This window comes from Ovis aries, chromosome 5 (genome assembly GCF_016772045.2).
Source record: "Ovis aries strain OAR_USU_Benz2616 breed Rambouillet chromosome 5, ARS-UI_Ramb_v3.0, whole genome shotgun sequence".
Classification (NCBI taxonomy): domain Eukaryota; kingdom Metazoa; phylum Chordata; class Mammalia; order Artiodactyla; family Bovidae; genus Ovis; species Ovis aries.
Genome location: NC_056058.1, coordinates 17,606,821 through 17,622,695, shown reverse-complemented (window position 1 = coordinate 17,622,695; position 15,875 = coordinate 17,606,821). Strand labels below are relative to the sequence as shown.

General features: G+C 51.4%; 1 protein-coding gene across 1 annotated transcript; it reads left to right on the top strand.

Moving 5' to 3' along the window:
* Position 1: 1 nt before the first annotated feature.
* Positions 2 to 14,603, top strand: YJU2 (YJU2 splicing factor homolog). Its single transcript, XM_012178071.4, has 8 exons — positions 2 to 99; positions 2,273 to 2,373; positions 3,740 to 3,884; positions 6,054 to 6,188; positions 6,923 to 7,104; positions 8,270 to 8,390; positions 12,185 to 12,326; positions 13,494 to 14,603. Exons 1-8 carry the CDS (start codon positions 76 to 78, stop codon positions 13,604 to 13,606), a joined length of 963 nt encoding a protein of 320 aa, XP_012033461.2. The 5' UTR covers positions 2 to 75; the 3' UTR covers positions 13,607 to 14,603.
* The last annotated feature ends 1,272 nt before the right edge of the window (positions 14,604 to 15,875 follow it).

Below are 15,875 nucleotides of genomic sequence, written 5' to 3'. Positions count from 1 at the left end.
TAAGAGACGGGGAAGTTCGACAAGCACCAAGCATAGTCAGTACTCTTGTGCTCGTGAAAAGAGTAGGAGGCGAAGATGTCGGAGCGAAAAGTTTTAAACGTAAGTGTTCGGCGACTAGGGTTTTCGACCTGGGGCGAGACGTCTCGGAGCTCGGGTCGAGGGGGGCTACGTATACCTTTGTCTTCTTCTCCAACGGCCTTCCGTTGGGCGGGGCTCTCTAGACTCCTCCCAATCACTTTCAGTGGAGGGTGGGCCTTCGCTAAGCCTCGAGGCTGGAGTGTACCCAGTCACCTGTGTGGGCGGAGTTTAGGCTATTTACCCAATCACTTCTGATTGGATTTTTAAGGGGATTATCCTCTAAATCTCTCGGGGGCGGAGGTTCCTTAGGACTTTGTTCTTCCCGTTTACACCTTAGTCTTCAGGAGGCGTACCTCTGTTAAGTCCCGCCCCGCTTGGGGTTCTAGCCCAGCGTGTTCCTTGGAGGGATTAGGCTTTGCTAATCTCTCTTGCTCTGCTGGAAGGGGATCCTTCCAATTGCATTAACTTCTCCCAGTTCTGTTGGGGAAGACTGGGAGTCTTGGGGTGTGGAGCTGGTTTCGGGAAGGCAGGGTTCAGCTTCTGGAGAAGAGCGCTCCGGAATTCTGAGTCCCTGTTCCCCTCTCCAGGAAGGTGTGTGCTTCCGGGAAGGGGGTTGAGCTCCCCAGCCTGGGAGTGTGTAAGCCCAGGATGTTAGGACGAAGTAGAGAACAGACCTCCAGACTGATGGCTCGGAGCCCAGGTTTTCGAGGTCAGGTTGATACCCCTTACTGTGATTCAGTGCTCTAATGTTTTAAACACCTATATTTGGACTCCAACCCCAGCCAGCCTCAGTGCAATGTGTTGGACTTCGCGTCCAAGAAGGTCCTTCCATCCTGAGGATCCAACTGAGAGCCCAGTTGTTTCCATAACTTACTGATAGATACTTCTGTCCCAGGCACTGCTTGAAGTGTCGTATTCATCAAATCTTCTCAGGTGGACAGGTTATGCCATCTTTAGATGAGGAAACTGAGATCCAGAGAGGTTATGTGATAGCCAGAGAGTAGAGCAAACTCAAGACACTTCCTCCCCCAGCTCTGCAACTCTAATCACTATACCACAGTTTCCTGAGTCCTGTCCCTGGTTCTGAATCCTGGCTCTGCTCTTCACCTTGTGTGATCCTGAGTAGCTGAAACCACCAGAACTCAGCTTCCTCCTCTGTGAAATGGGCACATTTCTTTCTGTATTTAATAGAGTCTTTGCAAAAATTCCGTGAGTCAGGGGACATCAAACTCTCTTTGTAGTAGCTGGGGCTCCCCAGCTCGCTCAGCAGTAAAGAATTCCCAGCAGTGCAGGAGATGCAGATTTGATCCCTGAGTGGGGAAGATCCCCTGGAGAAGGAAATGGCAACCCACTCCAGTATTCTTGCCTGGGAAATCCTATGGACAGAGTAACCTGTTGGGCTACTGTCCATGAGGTCACAAAGAATCGGACAAGACTGAGCGACTAAACAATAAAAGTGTACTACCTGGCACGTAGGATGTGTTCAGAACGCAAAGTACTTTATTTTTGGATTATCATATGTAGTTCTTTTTTCCGTAATCCAAGCTCTCCTTCCCTACATCTCCCATCTCAGGTTCCTATGCAGAAAGAGTTAATACTGCAGGCCTGAGGCTACTGCCCTAGATAGAAAGGCTGGCTTGCAATGCTGGACTTCGGCTGGCTTCTGGGAACTTGAATTTCAGGATGGTTCTCACCGTTCACTGAAAAGAATGGCTCCCTGTGCTTAAACTGTATAAACAGTGTGATTTGTGCTGAGCATCTGCTCCTCTCCTGGAGTCTGGAATTGTTGTATGCAGCACTGGGCAGATGTGCCTGTACAATGAGCCGCTAGTGAAAACCCTGGGTGCTGTGTTCCCCTGAGCTCCCCTGGGAGACATTTCCCATGTGTTGTCAGACTATATCACTGGGGGATTGACTCCATCAGGAGAAAACCCTGGGAGCTTGTACCTGGTCTCCCTGGGCCCTGCCTCATGAACCTTTTTGCCTTTGCTGGTTTTCCTCGTATCCTTTTGCTATTGATGAATAGTAGCCATGAGTACAAGTGTATGAGCCTCCTAGGAGTTCTCTCATCAACACACTGAACCTGGGGGTGGTATTAGGGACCCAGACACAGCTCCCCAGAGCCCCTTCCCTCTGCTTCTGGCCTCCCTTGCACCTGAAAGCAGCTCCCCTGACACTACCTTCCTCCCCACAGAAATACTACCCCCCTGACTTTGACCCATCGAAGATTCCCAAGCTCAAGCTGCCGAAAGATCGGCAATATGTAGTGCGGCTGATGGCCCCCTTCAACATGAGGTGAGTGACCCCTCAGGGCCCCTGCACTGGTCGTGGTGGACAGACCCCATGCCTGGCATCCACAGGGAGCAGCCTGTCCCCAGAGCTCAGACCAGGTCACCAGTCCTGGCTCAGAGATGAGCCCAGTAAGCGGGTGACCTGTCTTTCCTGCCGTTGAGGATCAATCTCCCTGATTGCTCAGAGCTCCCACCCGCTGCCTGAGAGCTCAGTCTTTGGTAGCAGAAGCGTGAGTGTGAGATGGAGTCCTGTACACACAGTCACTTCCTCCAGCAGCCCTGTCTGTTCCTGCCCCAGGACCTTTGCACAGGCTGTTCTCTCTGCCTGGCATACAATTCCCTCTGCTCTCACATGACCAGGTGTTTTTCGCCCTCCAAGGCTTGGCTTAAATTTCATCCCCTCAGAACAACCTTCCTGATCCCCCACCCAACCCCATCTATGCTTCCCTCCTCTGCCACTAGTCCCCAGACCTCGTCCTTTGTACTGTCTTGTAATTGGCATATCTCACCAATTCCCAGCCCCACATTTCTTCACATCTTTGTACATCTGAAATAAAGTGGTAACCAAAGCCACCTTTGTTAGTGAAGTTCAGCATGTGTTTACATGCTTGATCTACTTGACTTCTCTTTCTCCTTCATGCATTTGTTTTTATTCAGCAGTCATTTATTGGGTACTGCTGAGTGCCAGGGACACTGCGGGGATCAAGACTTGACCCCACAGAGTCCCAGTCTGGTGAGGAGTAGAGATGATAAACAAATGCTCTGGCATATTCATGAAGAGCATTTGTGGGACATACAGATTGTCACAAGAGAGTGACTGGATAGTGGTAGGAAAGAGGGGAGGGGGCTTTGCTGGGTGATTAGGGAACTAGAATATAAGGGTTGGAGGATGTCACAGTCTGTGGGAATTGCAATGGTGGAGGCCCACAGGTGGGACTGAGCTGGGGTGTTTGTAGGAACAGCCAGGAGGCCAGCACACGGCCTGGGGAGCACAGGGGCTGAGCAGGAGGGGCTGAGGGAGGGCAGCATGCCAGAGCTCTGCCTCGCTTCGTGTGGCATCCCCCGGAGGGAATCCTCCCTCTGGAGGTCAGGATGCCCCATGAACACCAGGCTGGCTTCTCGGAGTGGGCGACAGGCAAGTCTCACCTAGCTTTGGTCGTCTGGGTGCTTTCCAAGAAGACAGGCAGATACTAGTGAGAAGAATGTGCCAGCTAAGGGGAATCCGTATCTACCGTGGGACAGGCTTCTCGGTAGGGAGGGAGCTCCCCGTCCCTGGAGGTATGCAAGTGGTTATCTGCCAGAATGCTCAAGGGTCCCACGAGCAAGAACCAGGGTACCGAGGTGACTTGAGTCCCTGTCCCTCCCCACAGATGTAAGACATGTGGAGAATACATCTACAAGGGCAAGAAGTTCAATGCTCGCAAGGAAACGGTACAGAATGAGTCCTACCTGGGCCTGCCCATCTTCCGCTTCTACATCAAGTGCACGCGCTGCCTGGCAGAGATCACCTTCAAGGTAAGCAGCCACCCAGGCCGGTCCCTCGTCCACTGGGGCTCACCACTCCCGTCCCCTCCCTCCAGGGAGATCCCATTTCACCTTCTCCCCAGGAAACAGCAGAAGTTCAAGGAGAAGTTAACAGGAGTGTTAGGCAGGAAACCAAGAAGCAACCTAGATATATAGTAATGAGGTTTGATGGACAGGCTACTGTACATTGGAATTTTTCATGGCTAATAGCAGTCATATTTTTACTTTCATTGTCATCCTAAGGGTGGTATTAAGAACTTGAGGGACTTCCTTGGTGGTCCAGTGGCTAAAACTCCGAGCTTCCAATGCAGGGGGCCTGGATTCCATCCCTGGTCAGGGAACTAGATCCCATATGCTACAACTAAGAGTTTGTATGCTACAACTAAAGGGTTAAAAAAAAAAAGAATTTGAGAAAGAGATAAAGAAAACTTGGTTTTCTCTCCCCATACTTCTGTGATGTTTGAATATCTTTTTGCCAAAAGACTTTTTTCTTCCGTTAAAACATTTGATTTTATTAAAATAAGCAAAAAGTGCATTATAAATTATGTTTTAATTATTTACTTTTTAAACACAGTTTTATGAGATATGACTTATATGCCATACAAATCATTGTTTTAAAATGTATAATTCAGTGGTTTTTAGTATATTCCTAATGTGCTAAATTGCGTTCTCTAATTCCAGGACATTTTTCATCACCCCCAAATTAATAACCTCCATCCCCTGCCCCAGCTCCTGGCAATCACGAATACACTTTGTATCTCTGGTTTGTGTGTCTGGACATTTCCTATCAAGGAATCACACACTGTGTGGCCCTTTGTGTCTGACTTCTCTCATTGAGCCATCATGTTTTCAAAGTTCAAGAATATTGTAGCAAGTATCAGTGCCTCTCTCCTCTTTAAAGCTGAGTAATATTCCACTGTGTGGCTGGATCACATTTTGTCTACTCATTAGCCAACAGTCAGGTTGTCTCCAGAAAAATGTTTTCTTTACCTACATTGTGAAGTATGTATATATTTAGATATTAATGAATACACATTAATTTTTTAAAGTTTAGAAAAGGTGTGCAGAATGTTATGAATTGGCTTTCTAATGAAGAATTTCAGCTGATGAATTAACTAGGATTACATATTATGTTTGTGTGTCTGTGAGCATGTGGTGAAAACAGAACTCCAGCAGTACTGTAAGATAAACACTGGAAAATTGGTTGACTACTCTTCTTTGCCCAGCCAGTCACCAGGAATAGAAACACTTATAACAGTTTCCTGCATGGTTTTCAAAAAATGTGCTCTGGATTCACGTGCACACAAGGATCACTCTCCTCCTTGCTCTTTCTTTTAAACAGTAAATATCTTATTTTGGAGTAGTTTCAGATTTATAGAGAAGTTGCAAAGATAGCAGAGAGTTGCCATCTGCCCCTCACTATCTTCCTCTCCTGTTAACATCTCCCATTTCTACATTGTATCTGCCACAATAAGAAACCAACACTGAATTGTTAGATTGTTACTTTTAACCAAATTCCAGACATGATACAGATTTCAATTTTTCCACTAATGTCACCTTTCTGTTCTAGAGTCTCATCCAGGATACTGTGCTATATATTGCTTCTCTGTTTTATAAACACAAATAGGACCGTGCTTTATACATAGTCAGTGTGTAATTTATAATCAAAGGAAGGTCAAGTGCACATGTGTGCACATACACGTACAGAAAGGATCTGTGCAGGGACTTCCCTGGTGGATCAGTGGGTAAGAGTCTGCACTTCTCACTGCACAGAGCATGGGTTCGTTCCTTGGTCAGGGAACAAAGATCCCGCATGTGATGCCGGGTGGACAAAACATTTAAAAAAAAAAAAAAAGATTTATGCAGAGACCCAGGAACTTATTTGCAAACATGTGGAGGGTGAAGGTCAGCAGAGGAACAGTGGGCAGGTGGAGGAGGATCTGAAAATCCATGCTAGGGAGTTCAGCAATTCTGTGAAAGGGGACAGGAGCACTGGAAAGAAAGAACTGTGTTCACCAAAGCAATAAGACAGGAAAAAGAATCAGTGTTAAGAGGTATGAAACAGGGAAAGAAGGTGTTGCAGGCTGCTAGCCGCTGTTCAGCAGAAGCTTTTAATGCTCAGAGACATGGGAGCTGACGTCTGCCCATCCTTCCTCCCAGACAGACCCTGAAAACACAGACTACACCATGGAGCACGGAGCCACGAGGAACTTCCAGGCTGAGAAGCTCCTGGAGGAGGAGGAGAAGAGGGTGCAGAAGGAGCGGGAGGACGAGGAGCTGAACAACCCCATGAAGGTAAGTCAGGCACCGCCTGTGCGCGTGCATGCATGTGTGCGTGTGTGTGAGTGAGTGAGTGAGTGCGTGCGTGTGCGTGTGTGTGTGTGAGTGAGTGAGTGTGTGTGTGAGTGAGTATGTGTGTGTGCGCGCCTGTGTGTGGGTGCTGATGGAGTCGATTCCCCTTCCTGCTTAACCCTCCAGGCAGGGTGTTGGGGTGGGGAGAATGGTCAGTAGAATTCTAAGATGTCCCTAAGAACCCTACCTCCTAGTCACACATGCTGTGTAGTCCCAGGACTGCGTATACACGGCTCTTACTCCCATGATCAAGTTAAAATTAAACTATGGCCCAGATGACCCCACGAAAGGGGGATTGCCCAGAACGGGCCTGACCTATCACCTGAGTCCCTTAAGCTGGGTCTAGAGTCCGACACGGAGGGAGTCTTTTTTTTTTTTTTTTAATTATATGATTTTTACTTAGTGACGGAGCCAGGCTGGAAGTCCAGGCCACCTGGTTCCAGTATTGACTAGCCACATGGTCTCGGGCAATCTCTTCCCTTTCTCCAAGCCTCAGTGTTCTGAGCCATGAAGTGGGTGCAGCCAAGGGACCAGGTGTTGTGGATCCAGGGCCTGGGGTTGAGGGTTCCTTCCCTTGCCCATGGTGACGCCCCAAGGTCAGGCAGGCCATGCAGGGTGGCAGAGGGGGTTGAGTTGCAGCGCCCTCAGCCGCACGTCCGTGCCCCGGTCCCTACCAGGTGCTGGAGAACAGAACTAAGGACTCCAAGCTGGAGATGGAGGTCCTGGAGAACCTGCAGGAGCTCAAAGACCTGAACCAGCGGCAGGCCCATGTGGACTTTGAGGCCATGCTGCGGCAGCACCGCCTGTCAGAGGAGGAGCGGCAGAGGCAGGAGCAGGAGGAGGATGAGCGGGAGACGGCGTGAGTGGGACACTGGGGCCAGAGGGGGCCGGGGTGCCCACCCACCTCCCAGCCTTTGCAGTGCCCTTCCCTCTGCGTGGAATCCCGCTTCCCGATCTTTGCATGGCTCCCATCTTAGGGAGGCCTTCCCCATATCCCACTCCCCACCTTGTTTTCTCTCTCGTGGCATCTGTGTCAGGGTCCCCAGGATCACCCCCAGGTTCAGTGCTTAATTAGAATGAAAAATTACAGGGAAAAATCAACAGCAGGAAAAGGCATGGGGCAGGGCTGGGGGATTGGGCACAAAATTTCAGAGTCTTCTGCCTGTCATGAGATGGGCTTAATTCCCCCAAAAATAGACGTGATGGCGTGAATGAGGTGTAGTCCCTGGGGAGGCCTAGCCTGGGGTTCTCATTGGGGGCCAGTCACACAGGTGCCTGCCCAACTTGGCCGAGCCCCCAGACTCCAGGAGGAGAGTGCACCCCTTGTTTGCCCAGATAGTGTTGGGGCAGGGAGCTTCCCATCAGTAGCAGGAGCCCCAGAGTCCAGGGCCAGTTGCCCCTGAGGGCTGGCCTGGTAAGCCAGCCTTTCCGAGGCTTTGGCCTCAGGCCTGCTGTGTCTGTTCATGCTTCTGCAGGGCACCTCCCACTTTCTGGAACCTTCTTGCTGATTCACCCCTTTCCTGATATGTCTTCTGTCCTTCCTCACCTAAAATCTGAACAGGGACTCGGTTTGGCTTCTGCATGCAGGGCCTGGAAGGGAGTTGGGCACAGAGTAGGTGGACAGCCAGTGCTGTTGGGTTGGCAGGTCAGTGAGACCGGGATTAGCAGTGAGAGAAGTCTGCGTTCACTGAGCCCGTTTTGGATATGGGCACTGTTCTGAGTTTGAGTTTGGATCCACCATTATGGTGGTCGAGGGAACTGGGGTGTAAGGAACCATACACACAGCCCTGCCTAAGGTCCCCCAGCTGGGGTTCAAATCAAGGCAGGCTGGTTCCAGCCTCCAAGTGCTTAACCACCCCACTGGGTTCAGTGGACAAAGAACTGTTTTTTTAAGATATTTGTTCACCCCCATCCCGTACTTAGTGAAGCTAGGAAAGGAAAGCCAGGTGCCTCATTGTGTGGGGGGTCCTGGTCACTGTTCCCCCAATAAAACATGTCCCCAGGTTCCATGTTCCTTCCTGCAGGGCGCTAGTGGAGGAATCAAGGAAAAGAAGACTCCTTGAAGACTCTGACTCAGAGGAGGACACCACCCCCACCCAGCCCCAGCCAGCCCTCCGGCCCAACCCCACTGCCATCCTGGACGAGGTGAGTGGGGCCACCTGGATTCCCACGTGCTCTCAGGTGGAGCAGGGACAGGGTAAGCCAGGCTTGGCTTAACTTTATCTCGAAAGGCCACAGACAGCCCAGGCCATAGTGCTCAACACCACTGTTGTAGCACTAAACAGCCGTGGATTGTGTACAAATAAGTAGGCATGGCCATGTGCCAGGAAAACTTTATTTACAAAGACGGGTTGCAGCCCTCCAGGACTGTGAGGTTTTCTTTTTATTTCTATGATTTTTTTATTGGAGTATAATCACTTTACAGTGTTGTGTTAACTTCTGCTGCACAACAGCGTGAATCAGCTATGTGTATACGTGTATCCCCTCACTCCCATCCCACCCCTCTAGGTCATCACACAGCACCAAGATGAGCTCCCTGTGTTGCACAGCAGCTTCCCACTAGCTATCCATTTTACACATGGTAGTGTGTATACGTCAGTGCCTCTCTCCCAATTCGACCCACTCTCTCCTTTGCCCTACTTGTGCCCACTAGTCCGTTCTCTATGTCTGCCACTCTGTTCCTGCCCTGCAAATCCAGGGCTGTAGTTTTCCACCCCTTCTCCAGCTGCAGAAACAAGGAGACTCGCTGGATTTAGAGACCTCAGGCAGATGTTGATTTCTCAGGCACTTAACAGTCCTGGGCTGGACTCCGGGGCAGCCCTGTTCCATGCAGTCATTTCAGGGATCCAGGGCTCCTCGCTTCTCCTAGTTCTGCCCTGTCCTGGAGTATGGCTGCCAGCTCTGTGGTCGCAGCTGGCTCAGAGCACCCTGGGGTTCTGGCTGCGGGAAGGCGGAGGGGGTGTGGAGGAGTACCTGCCAGTGCCTGGAGGCCCAGGTTCAGATGCCACCCACACCCACTCCCCTGGAATGTGGAGTCCCAGTGGCTGGACATAGTCATGTGGCCGCCTTGAACTGCAAGGGAGGCTGGGAGCTGCCCGTCCTATTATTAGCAGAAGGAAAAAGAGGGTTGTGGGGGTGAGGGGTAGGAGATTGTCTGGCATTTTTCACCACAGCTGTCTTATCCAAGGTGATTGAGGCCACTCTGGTTAATCGAAGGAGGGGCTTAAAATGGGAAATGGTAAATAATGCAGAGATCCTAGAAACTTTATTATAACTCAAAACATGTTCCCGGTCTGTATTAGTTAAATACCAGTCCAGCCACTGGACAGGACCCAAAGTAACAGCAGTCTCAACTGCATAGAAGTTACTTTTCTATCAAATAACAGTTGTACATGGCCGTGCTGAACAGGGAATATGGACCCTGGTGTCCGGGGCATCCTCCACCTCATTGTCCTGCCATCCCCAGGATGATGCCCTCAATGCAGGGCAGCTCACACTGGCCAGTGGGAAGGGCTGGGGACGGGGGAGGACATTAAGGGTAACAATACCTTTGGTTGAGCAGATCCTTCTGCTCACACCCCATTGGTCAGAACTGAACCACCTGCCCACATCCTGATGCAGAGGGGTCTGGGAAATGTAGTCTTTCACAGGGGCAGCCATGTTCAAGCCATGAATTCTGAAGAGGATGGGTTTGGGGGTCATGCACTCTCACTTGTCAACCTTTTGATGTAGAACCAAGATATTTTCTTTGAGGCTGCATCCCCTGATCAGAGTTCTCTCTCTGTCTTTCTTGCATAATCCACCCTCAGAATTCACCTAAAATTTCCTCTTTATTTCTTTCAAGTGGAATAAGAGATTGAAAGTTCTTTGAAAGCAATATGGCCTTGTATGATTTTTTTCCCCCAGTCTTTTCTTTTAAGTCTATTTTATTATTTTATTTTGGCAGCACTATACAGCATGTGGGATCTTAGTTCCCCCACCAGGGATTGAACCTGTGCCCCCTGCAGTGGAAACATGAAGTCCTAACCACTGGTCCACCAGGGCGTTCCCTCCCCGTAGTCTTTTGTTGTTGCTGCTATTTATTTGTTTATTTTTGGCTGCCCTGGGTCTTCAGTGCCACAAGCAGGCTTTGTCTAGTTGTGGCCAGTGGGGTGTACTCTCTAGTTTCAGTGCGAGGTCTTCTCATTACTGTGGCTTCTCTTCTTTTGGAGCACAGGCTCGAGGACGCATGAGCTAAGTAGTTGTGGTGCACAGGCTCAGTTGTCCCTTGAGATGTGAGATATTCCCAGACCTGGGATTGATCTGTGTTCCCTGCATTGGCAGGCAGATGCTTGACCTCTGGACCATAAGGGAAGTCCTCCCCCGATGACCCAGTGGTTAAGTTAGGTTACTATAGTCTTGGATGACTATTAAGTCTTTTCTGGTTATCTTGCTTGTAGCTAATTTGATAGTGGACTTTCTTGTTTTGTTATGCATTTCACAGATTTCACCGTAACTTTACAGAAGAATCTGTCTTTTCACCCCTCTGTCCCCTGGGTTTAGTTTAATGGTAACCCATGATGGTGTTTGACAAAAAGTGAAGGACAGAAATTGATTCCACCAGTCAGTTCAGTGGTGCCAGATGAGCAAGCTTCGGCTGGGACCGCCAGTCTCTCTGTTACCCCAGTGGACAGCATCTGTCCTGGTCACCACACAGGGGGAATGCAGTGTGACCGCTGTGTCCCCCTCCTCCCCCTGCCCCCACCCCAGCTGTGCCAGCCCCCTCAGATGGGTCAGGCTCAGTCCACATCACGTTCTCGCTTGCTGACTTCTCTGAGTCTGACTTCAGCACCAGGTTCCTCCCCTGGCCACCTGATCGACAGCAGCTGTCCCCTTCCCCCACCCCCACGCTGTCACATCGCCCTGACTTCTTTCTTTCCCATCACTGATTAAGACGATGGTGTCCTGGGACTTCCTTGGAGGTCCAGTGGTTAAGACTCCATGCTCCCAGTGCAGGGGCATGTTTTCCATCCCTGGTCAGGAAGCTAGATCCCACATACCGCACAGCCAAAAAAGCAAAGATGATGGTGGCTGTCTTGACCATCTGCTTGCTTGTCCACCCCCTCTCCTCCCCAGACGGTGAGCTCTGTTAAGGCAGCCCCTGCCATTGTGCTCCCCCTGCACCCCCAACCCCACCAGGGCCTCTTGCTTCTGGTGGTTTCCAGTTCCTGTATTTAGACATCAAACGTAAAAGGGGTCCCTTCTGATAAGATTGAAGAGCTGGATGTGGACTGAGCCCCCTTCTGCCTCCCCCTAACTAGTTCCCTCCCCCTCACTAGGCACCAGGGAGGTGCCTGCATCCCCCTTCATTCCCTCAAGCATGTTGATTGAATACCTGCTACAGACAAGATCGGGTATATTCAGGGTGGTATGGCTGTAGACTGAGCTCCTGCTACAGACTCAGCAGTGAACAGGCAGGACCCCGCAGTGGCTGGCGAGGCTGCTAGTGAAGCAGCGGAGGCACTGTGGACACAGGCGTGCGGCTTTCACTCGAGCTGGAAGTGAGAGGAGAGGCGTCTCGGGGTTGCCGATACTTGAGATGGGGACTGAAGGATGAGTAGGAGTTCACCAGGTGATCTCGAAACAAAGGGGGTGTTCCAGGTGGAGGGAACATTGTGGGTACAGATGTGGAGGTGAGCAACCTCAGTGTATGTGATTTAGGAAGTGTAAGGGTAGGGTGTAAGGGATGGAAAATTGGCAGAGGCCTTGAGCACCAAGCTTAGGGCAGTGGGGAGCCACAGAGGAGTTTAGAGCAGTGGGCTGAGGGCTAGTCAGCACCTCAGGGGGAGTGGGGCTGGTAAAGATCCTGGCTCAGCTGGGGACTGAGAGCAGGGAGGCCAGAGGAGGGACAGATCAGAGGCAGATCACCCAGTCACATCCCACATCCCCCACCCCCGCAGACCCCGAAAGCCAAGAGGAAGGCAGAGAGCTGGGAGCGCAGCGTGGGTGCCCTTGGCAGCAGGCCCCAGCTGTCGGGCCTGGTTGTGAAGAAAACAGGCCTGGACAGCATCATCAGTCGACGAAGAGCCCCGCCCCTCCCAGGTAGGTCAGTCCCTTAGCTGCGTGCAGTGCCTCAGGCAGCCACCGGGTGGTGCTGTTGTGCTGAGAGGGGCGGCAGGGTGAGGCGTGTCCCCCAACTAAGGTTGAGGCTAGTAGGGCTGTTTTAATTTTTTGTTTTAATTAAGAGGAGCAAGCTGTTGTTTAGTCGCTAAGGCGTGTCTGACTCTTTCACGACCCCATGGACGTAGCCCTACAGGCTCCTCTGTCCATGGATTTCTGAGGCAAGAATACTGAAGTGTGTTGCCATTTCCTTCTCCAGGGGATCTTCCTTACCCAGGTATTGAACCCACAGCTCCTGCTTGGCAGGCAGATTTTTTACCACTGAGGCACCATGGAAGCCCAAAAGGAGCCAGTGCTTGCTTTTAAAACCCCATTCAGAGGCCTGTAGGATAAATTGCGTGATCTCATGGCTGCCCATACCCCATACATGGACAGTGGCCCCAGCCTCCCAGGTTGGGTCCTGGGCATCCACCTCGTGGCTGTTGTGTCACCGATGCTGTGTGTGGCCCCTGGGCCCTAGGGAGGAGGGGAATTAGGGTGAGGTGGGCCCTGTGAGGTGGAAAGAGCAGGACCCTCCATGCCTCCATGTGCTTGTCCCGTGTCTTGGTCCTCACCCCTGCCCTGAGCCTGAGCTTCCTGTCCTGGAAGATGCTGGTGATAGCAGGATCAGCCTCATGGGTCCTCAGAAGGTTTGGGGCCGGTTCCCTGAGATGCTCCAAGTCCTGGCGCTCAGCGAGCCTCACAGATGCGTGACCATGTTTATCGAAACAGTTACTACTCCATTTGTCAGATGAGGAGACTGAGGCCCAGAGAGGTGGAGCCACTTGCCCAGAACCATACAGCTGGGGTGAGTGGTGGAACCAAGGTCCACCCCTCTTCATCACCATGGTACTCAGCTTCACTTGGGACCTGGAGCATTTTTATTTTGTGCACCCCCAGCAGGGCGCCTGTGTCCACCTGGGTCCAATTTCAGAAGTGGAGCTGCTGGGTCAAGGGGTGTGCGGGTTTAAACTGTGATGGGTCCGCCAGATACTTTCCAGAAAGGCTGCACACAAGCAGTTATGGCCGGTCCTGTTCTCCTGGCCTCCCCTAGGCTCGGCCTGCCTGCAACTGTCCCAAGGTGACTGCTAGCTCTTGCCTCTCCTCCAGGTGCAATGAAGAACGGTCAGGCAGCTGGCCCAGCGCCCCAGATGCCCAGCACGTCCTCCCTGAGCCAGCTGGGTGTGTATTCTGACAGTGAGGACAGCAGCGGCAGCAACTGAGGCCCCCTGCCCTTCCCTGGTCAAGGTCACAGCCAGCTGCAGCCGTGGTCCGGGCCAGAGGCCTTGGAACCAAGCAGAATCATAGCTGGACAACCAGGAACGCCCGCCGAAGCTGGCAGGGCGAGCGAGGACTTCAGCTGAGGGACTCAGTTTTCTTCCTGTCCTCCCGCCCTCTGGAGCTCAGGTCCCCAGGTCACACTGCAACATCCTGGAGCAGCTTCAAGGTCATCTCTGTGACAGTCCCTGAGAGGCCAGCCATGCTTTGGGCACGGTCCGGGCCCACCCATCACCCTGGCTGGGCTCCATCCCTTTCCACCACAGAACCATCTGGAACCAATGGAAAGAACCTCCTGATGGCCTGGGCGCCTTCCCTCTGTTAGTGTCTGAGAAGGGGATGTCAGAAGCACGCAGTCTAGCCAGTCCTGGACCCCTGCGTCTCAGAAACCACCAGCTAATAAATGCTCATTATTTCATAGGCTCAGTTTGGGGCTCATTTGTAGAAAGGTGATAAAGTCAGGAGACCAGCGAGTCTGACTGCAAACCTCCTGTTCTTCAAAAGTTGCCGGATTCTACCTCATGTAATCCCCTCTGACTGCAGTGTTTTCTAGTTGAAGGTCCTGTGCCCCCACCAGACACTTCCGCAGGCTGTGCGTACAGTGTGTGCTCTGCCACTTCAGTCGTGTCCCACTCTTTGTGACTATGGAGTGTAGCCCGCCAGGCTTCTCTGTCCATGGGATTCTCCAGGCAAGAATACTGGAGTAGGTTGCCATGCCCTCCTCCAGGGGATCTTCCTGACGCAGTGATCGAACCTGAGTCTCCTGTGGCTCCTGATTTGCAGGCGGACTAGAACCACCTGGGAAGCCCACTCACAATCTAATGAACCTCCATCTCCTCTCTCCCACCCTTCCTGGGGTCAGTGACATCAGCCCTTCTCTCACACACACATACATACAGGCTTTCATTCAGCATTTGAATAAAGAGGCTTTGTGGTTTGCAATGTCAGAGTTTGTGGGGTGAGACCCCCCCCCCCCACTGCCACATTGGGGATCTGCTTTCCTACAACAATTTCCCTGCTTAGGGATTGTACAGAGAGGTGAACCAGGGTCCTGCTAGGGCTTCCAACGGGGGCTCAGGGGCTTCACATCAAGGCTCTGAGGCTGCAGAGATGGCCAGGGCAGCCTGGTTCCCAAGCCTTGACAGTGGGGCTTGGGGCAGGCCCACCACACTGGCAGCTAGTAAGAACTGGTGCCTCGTGCACCTCTGATCCCAGTTCTGCACTCAACAGCGTTGTGTTTATGGCTTAACGTTGGACGCCTCAGGGGTGCTTGCACGATGGAAGTCAGCAGAGCTGCAGGAGCCGGTTGCGAAGCCTGGCGGGACGCCACTGCCTGTCTGCCCCAGCTCCGCATCCTGCTGTCAGTGCCTGAGATGTAGGCCTTCAGAGGCTCTGGGTAAAGACAGATCGTCCAGGGCTTCTGCAGCGGCCCAGCGCTAGCACCTGGCACGTTCACTGCTGAGGGCCCGGGTTCAATCCCTGGTTGGGGAACTAAGATGCCATAAACTGTGCAGTGTGACCAAAATTTAAAAGTAAATTAGAAAAAAATGAATAAGTCATCTAGTTTAAGTAGTTGTGAAAAGATACTGGGTTAGGAGCTCTCTGGCTCATTTTTTTAAATTATTTTATTTATTTGGGTGATCAGGTCTTAGTTGCGGTGCATGAGCTTAGTTGCCCTGAGGCATGTGGGATCTTGGCTCCCCAACCAGGGATCAAACCCTCATACCCTACATGGAAGGCAGATTCTTAACCACTGGACTACCAGGGAAATTCCTCATTTTGATTGATTCAGACTGTTTCTGGAATTCCCATTGCTCTCAATTCACTGCAGTTTTTGCCATGTATGTGCACCATCTGTTATTTACTTAGTATTATTAAATGTTAACCTAACTTCATCCTAAAACACAGGTCACCAAACTACAATCCACAGGCTAAATCTGGCCTGTGGCCTGTCTTTGTAAATAAAGTTTTATTGGCACACCAACACACCTATTTGTGTGTATGTCGCCCATGACTGCCTTTGCTCCCTGGTGGCAGAGGTGAGTGGTTAAGACTGATTCTGTGACCTACAGAGCCAAAATAGGTGCTCTCAGGTACCATAATAGGATAAACAAATGATACTAGAGGTGGTGCTAACAATGATACGATTAAAGCAGGATAGGAACGTTCTGACGGGGCTACCTTAGGAGTTACGTGTACTGCCTGTGGCTCCCT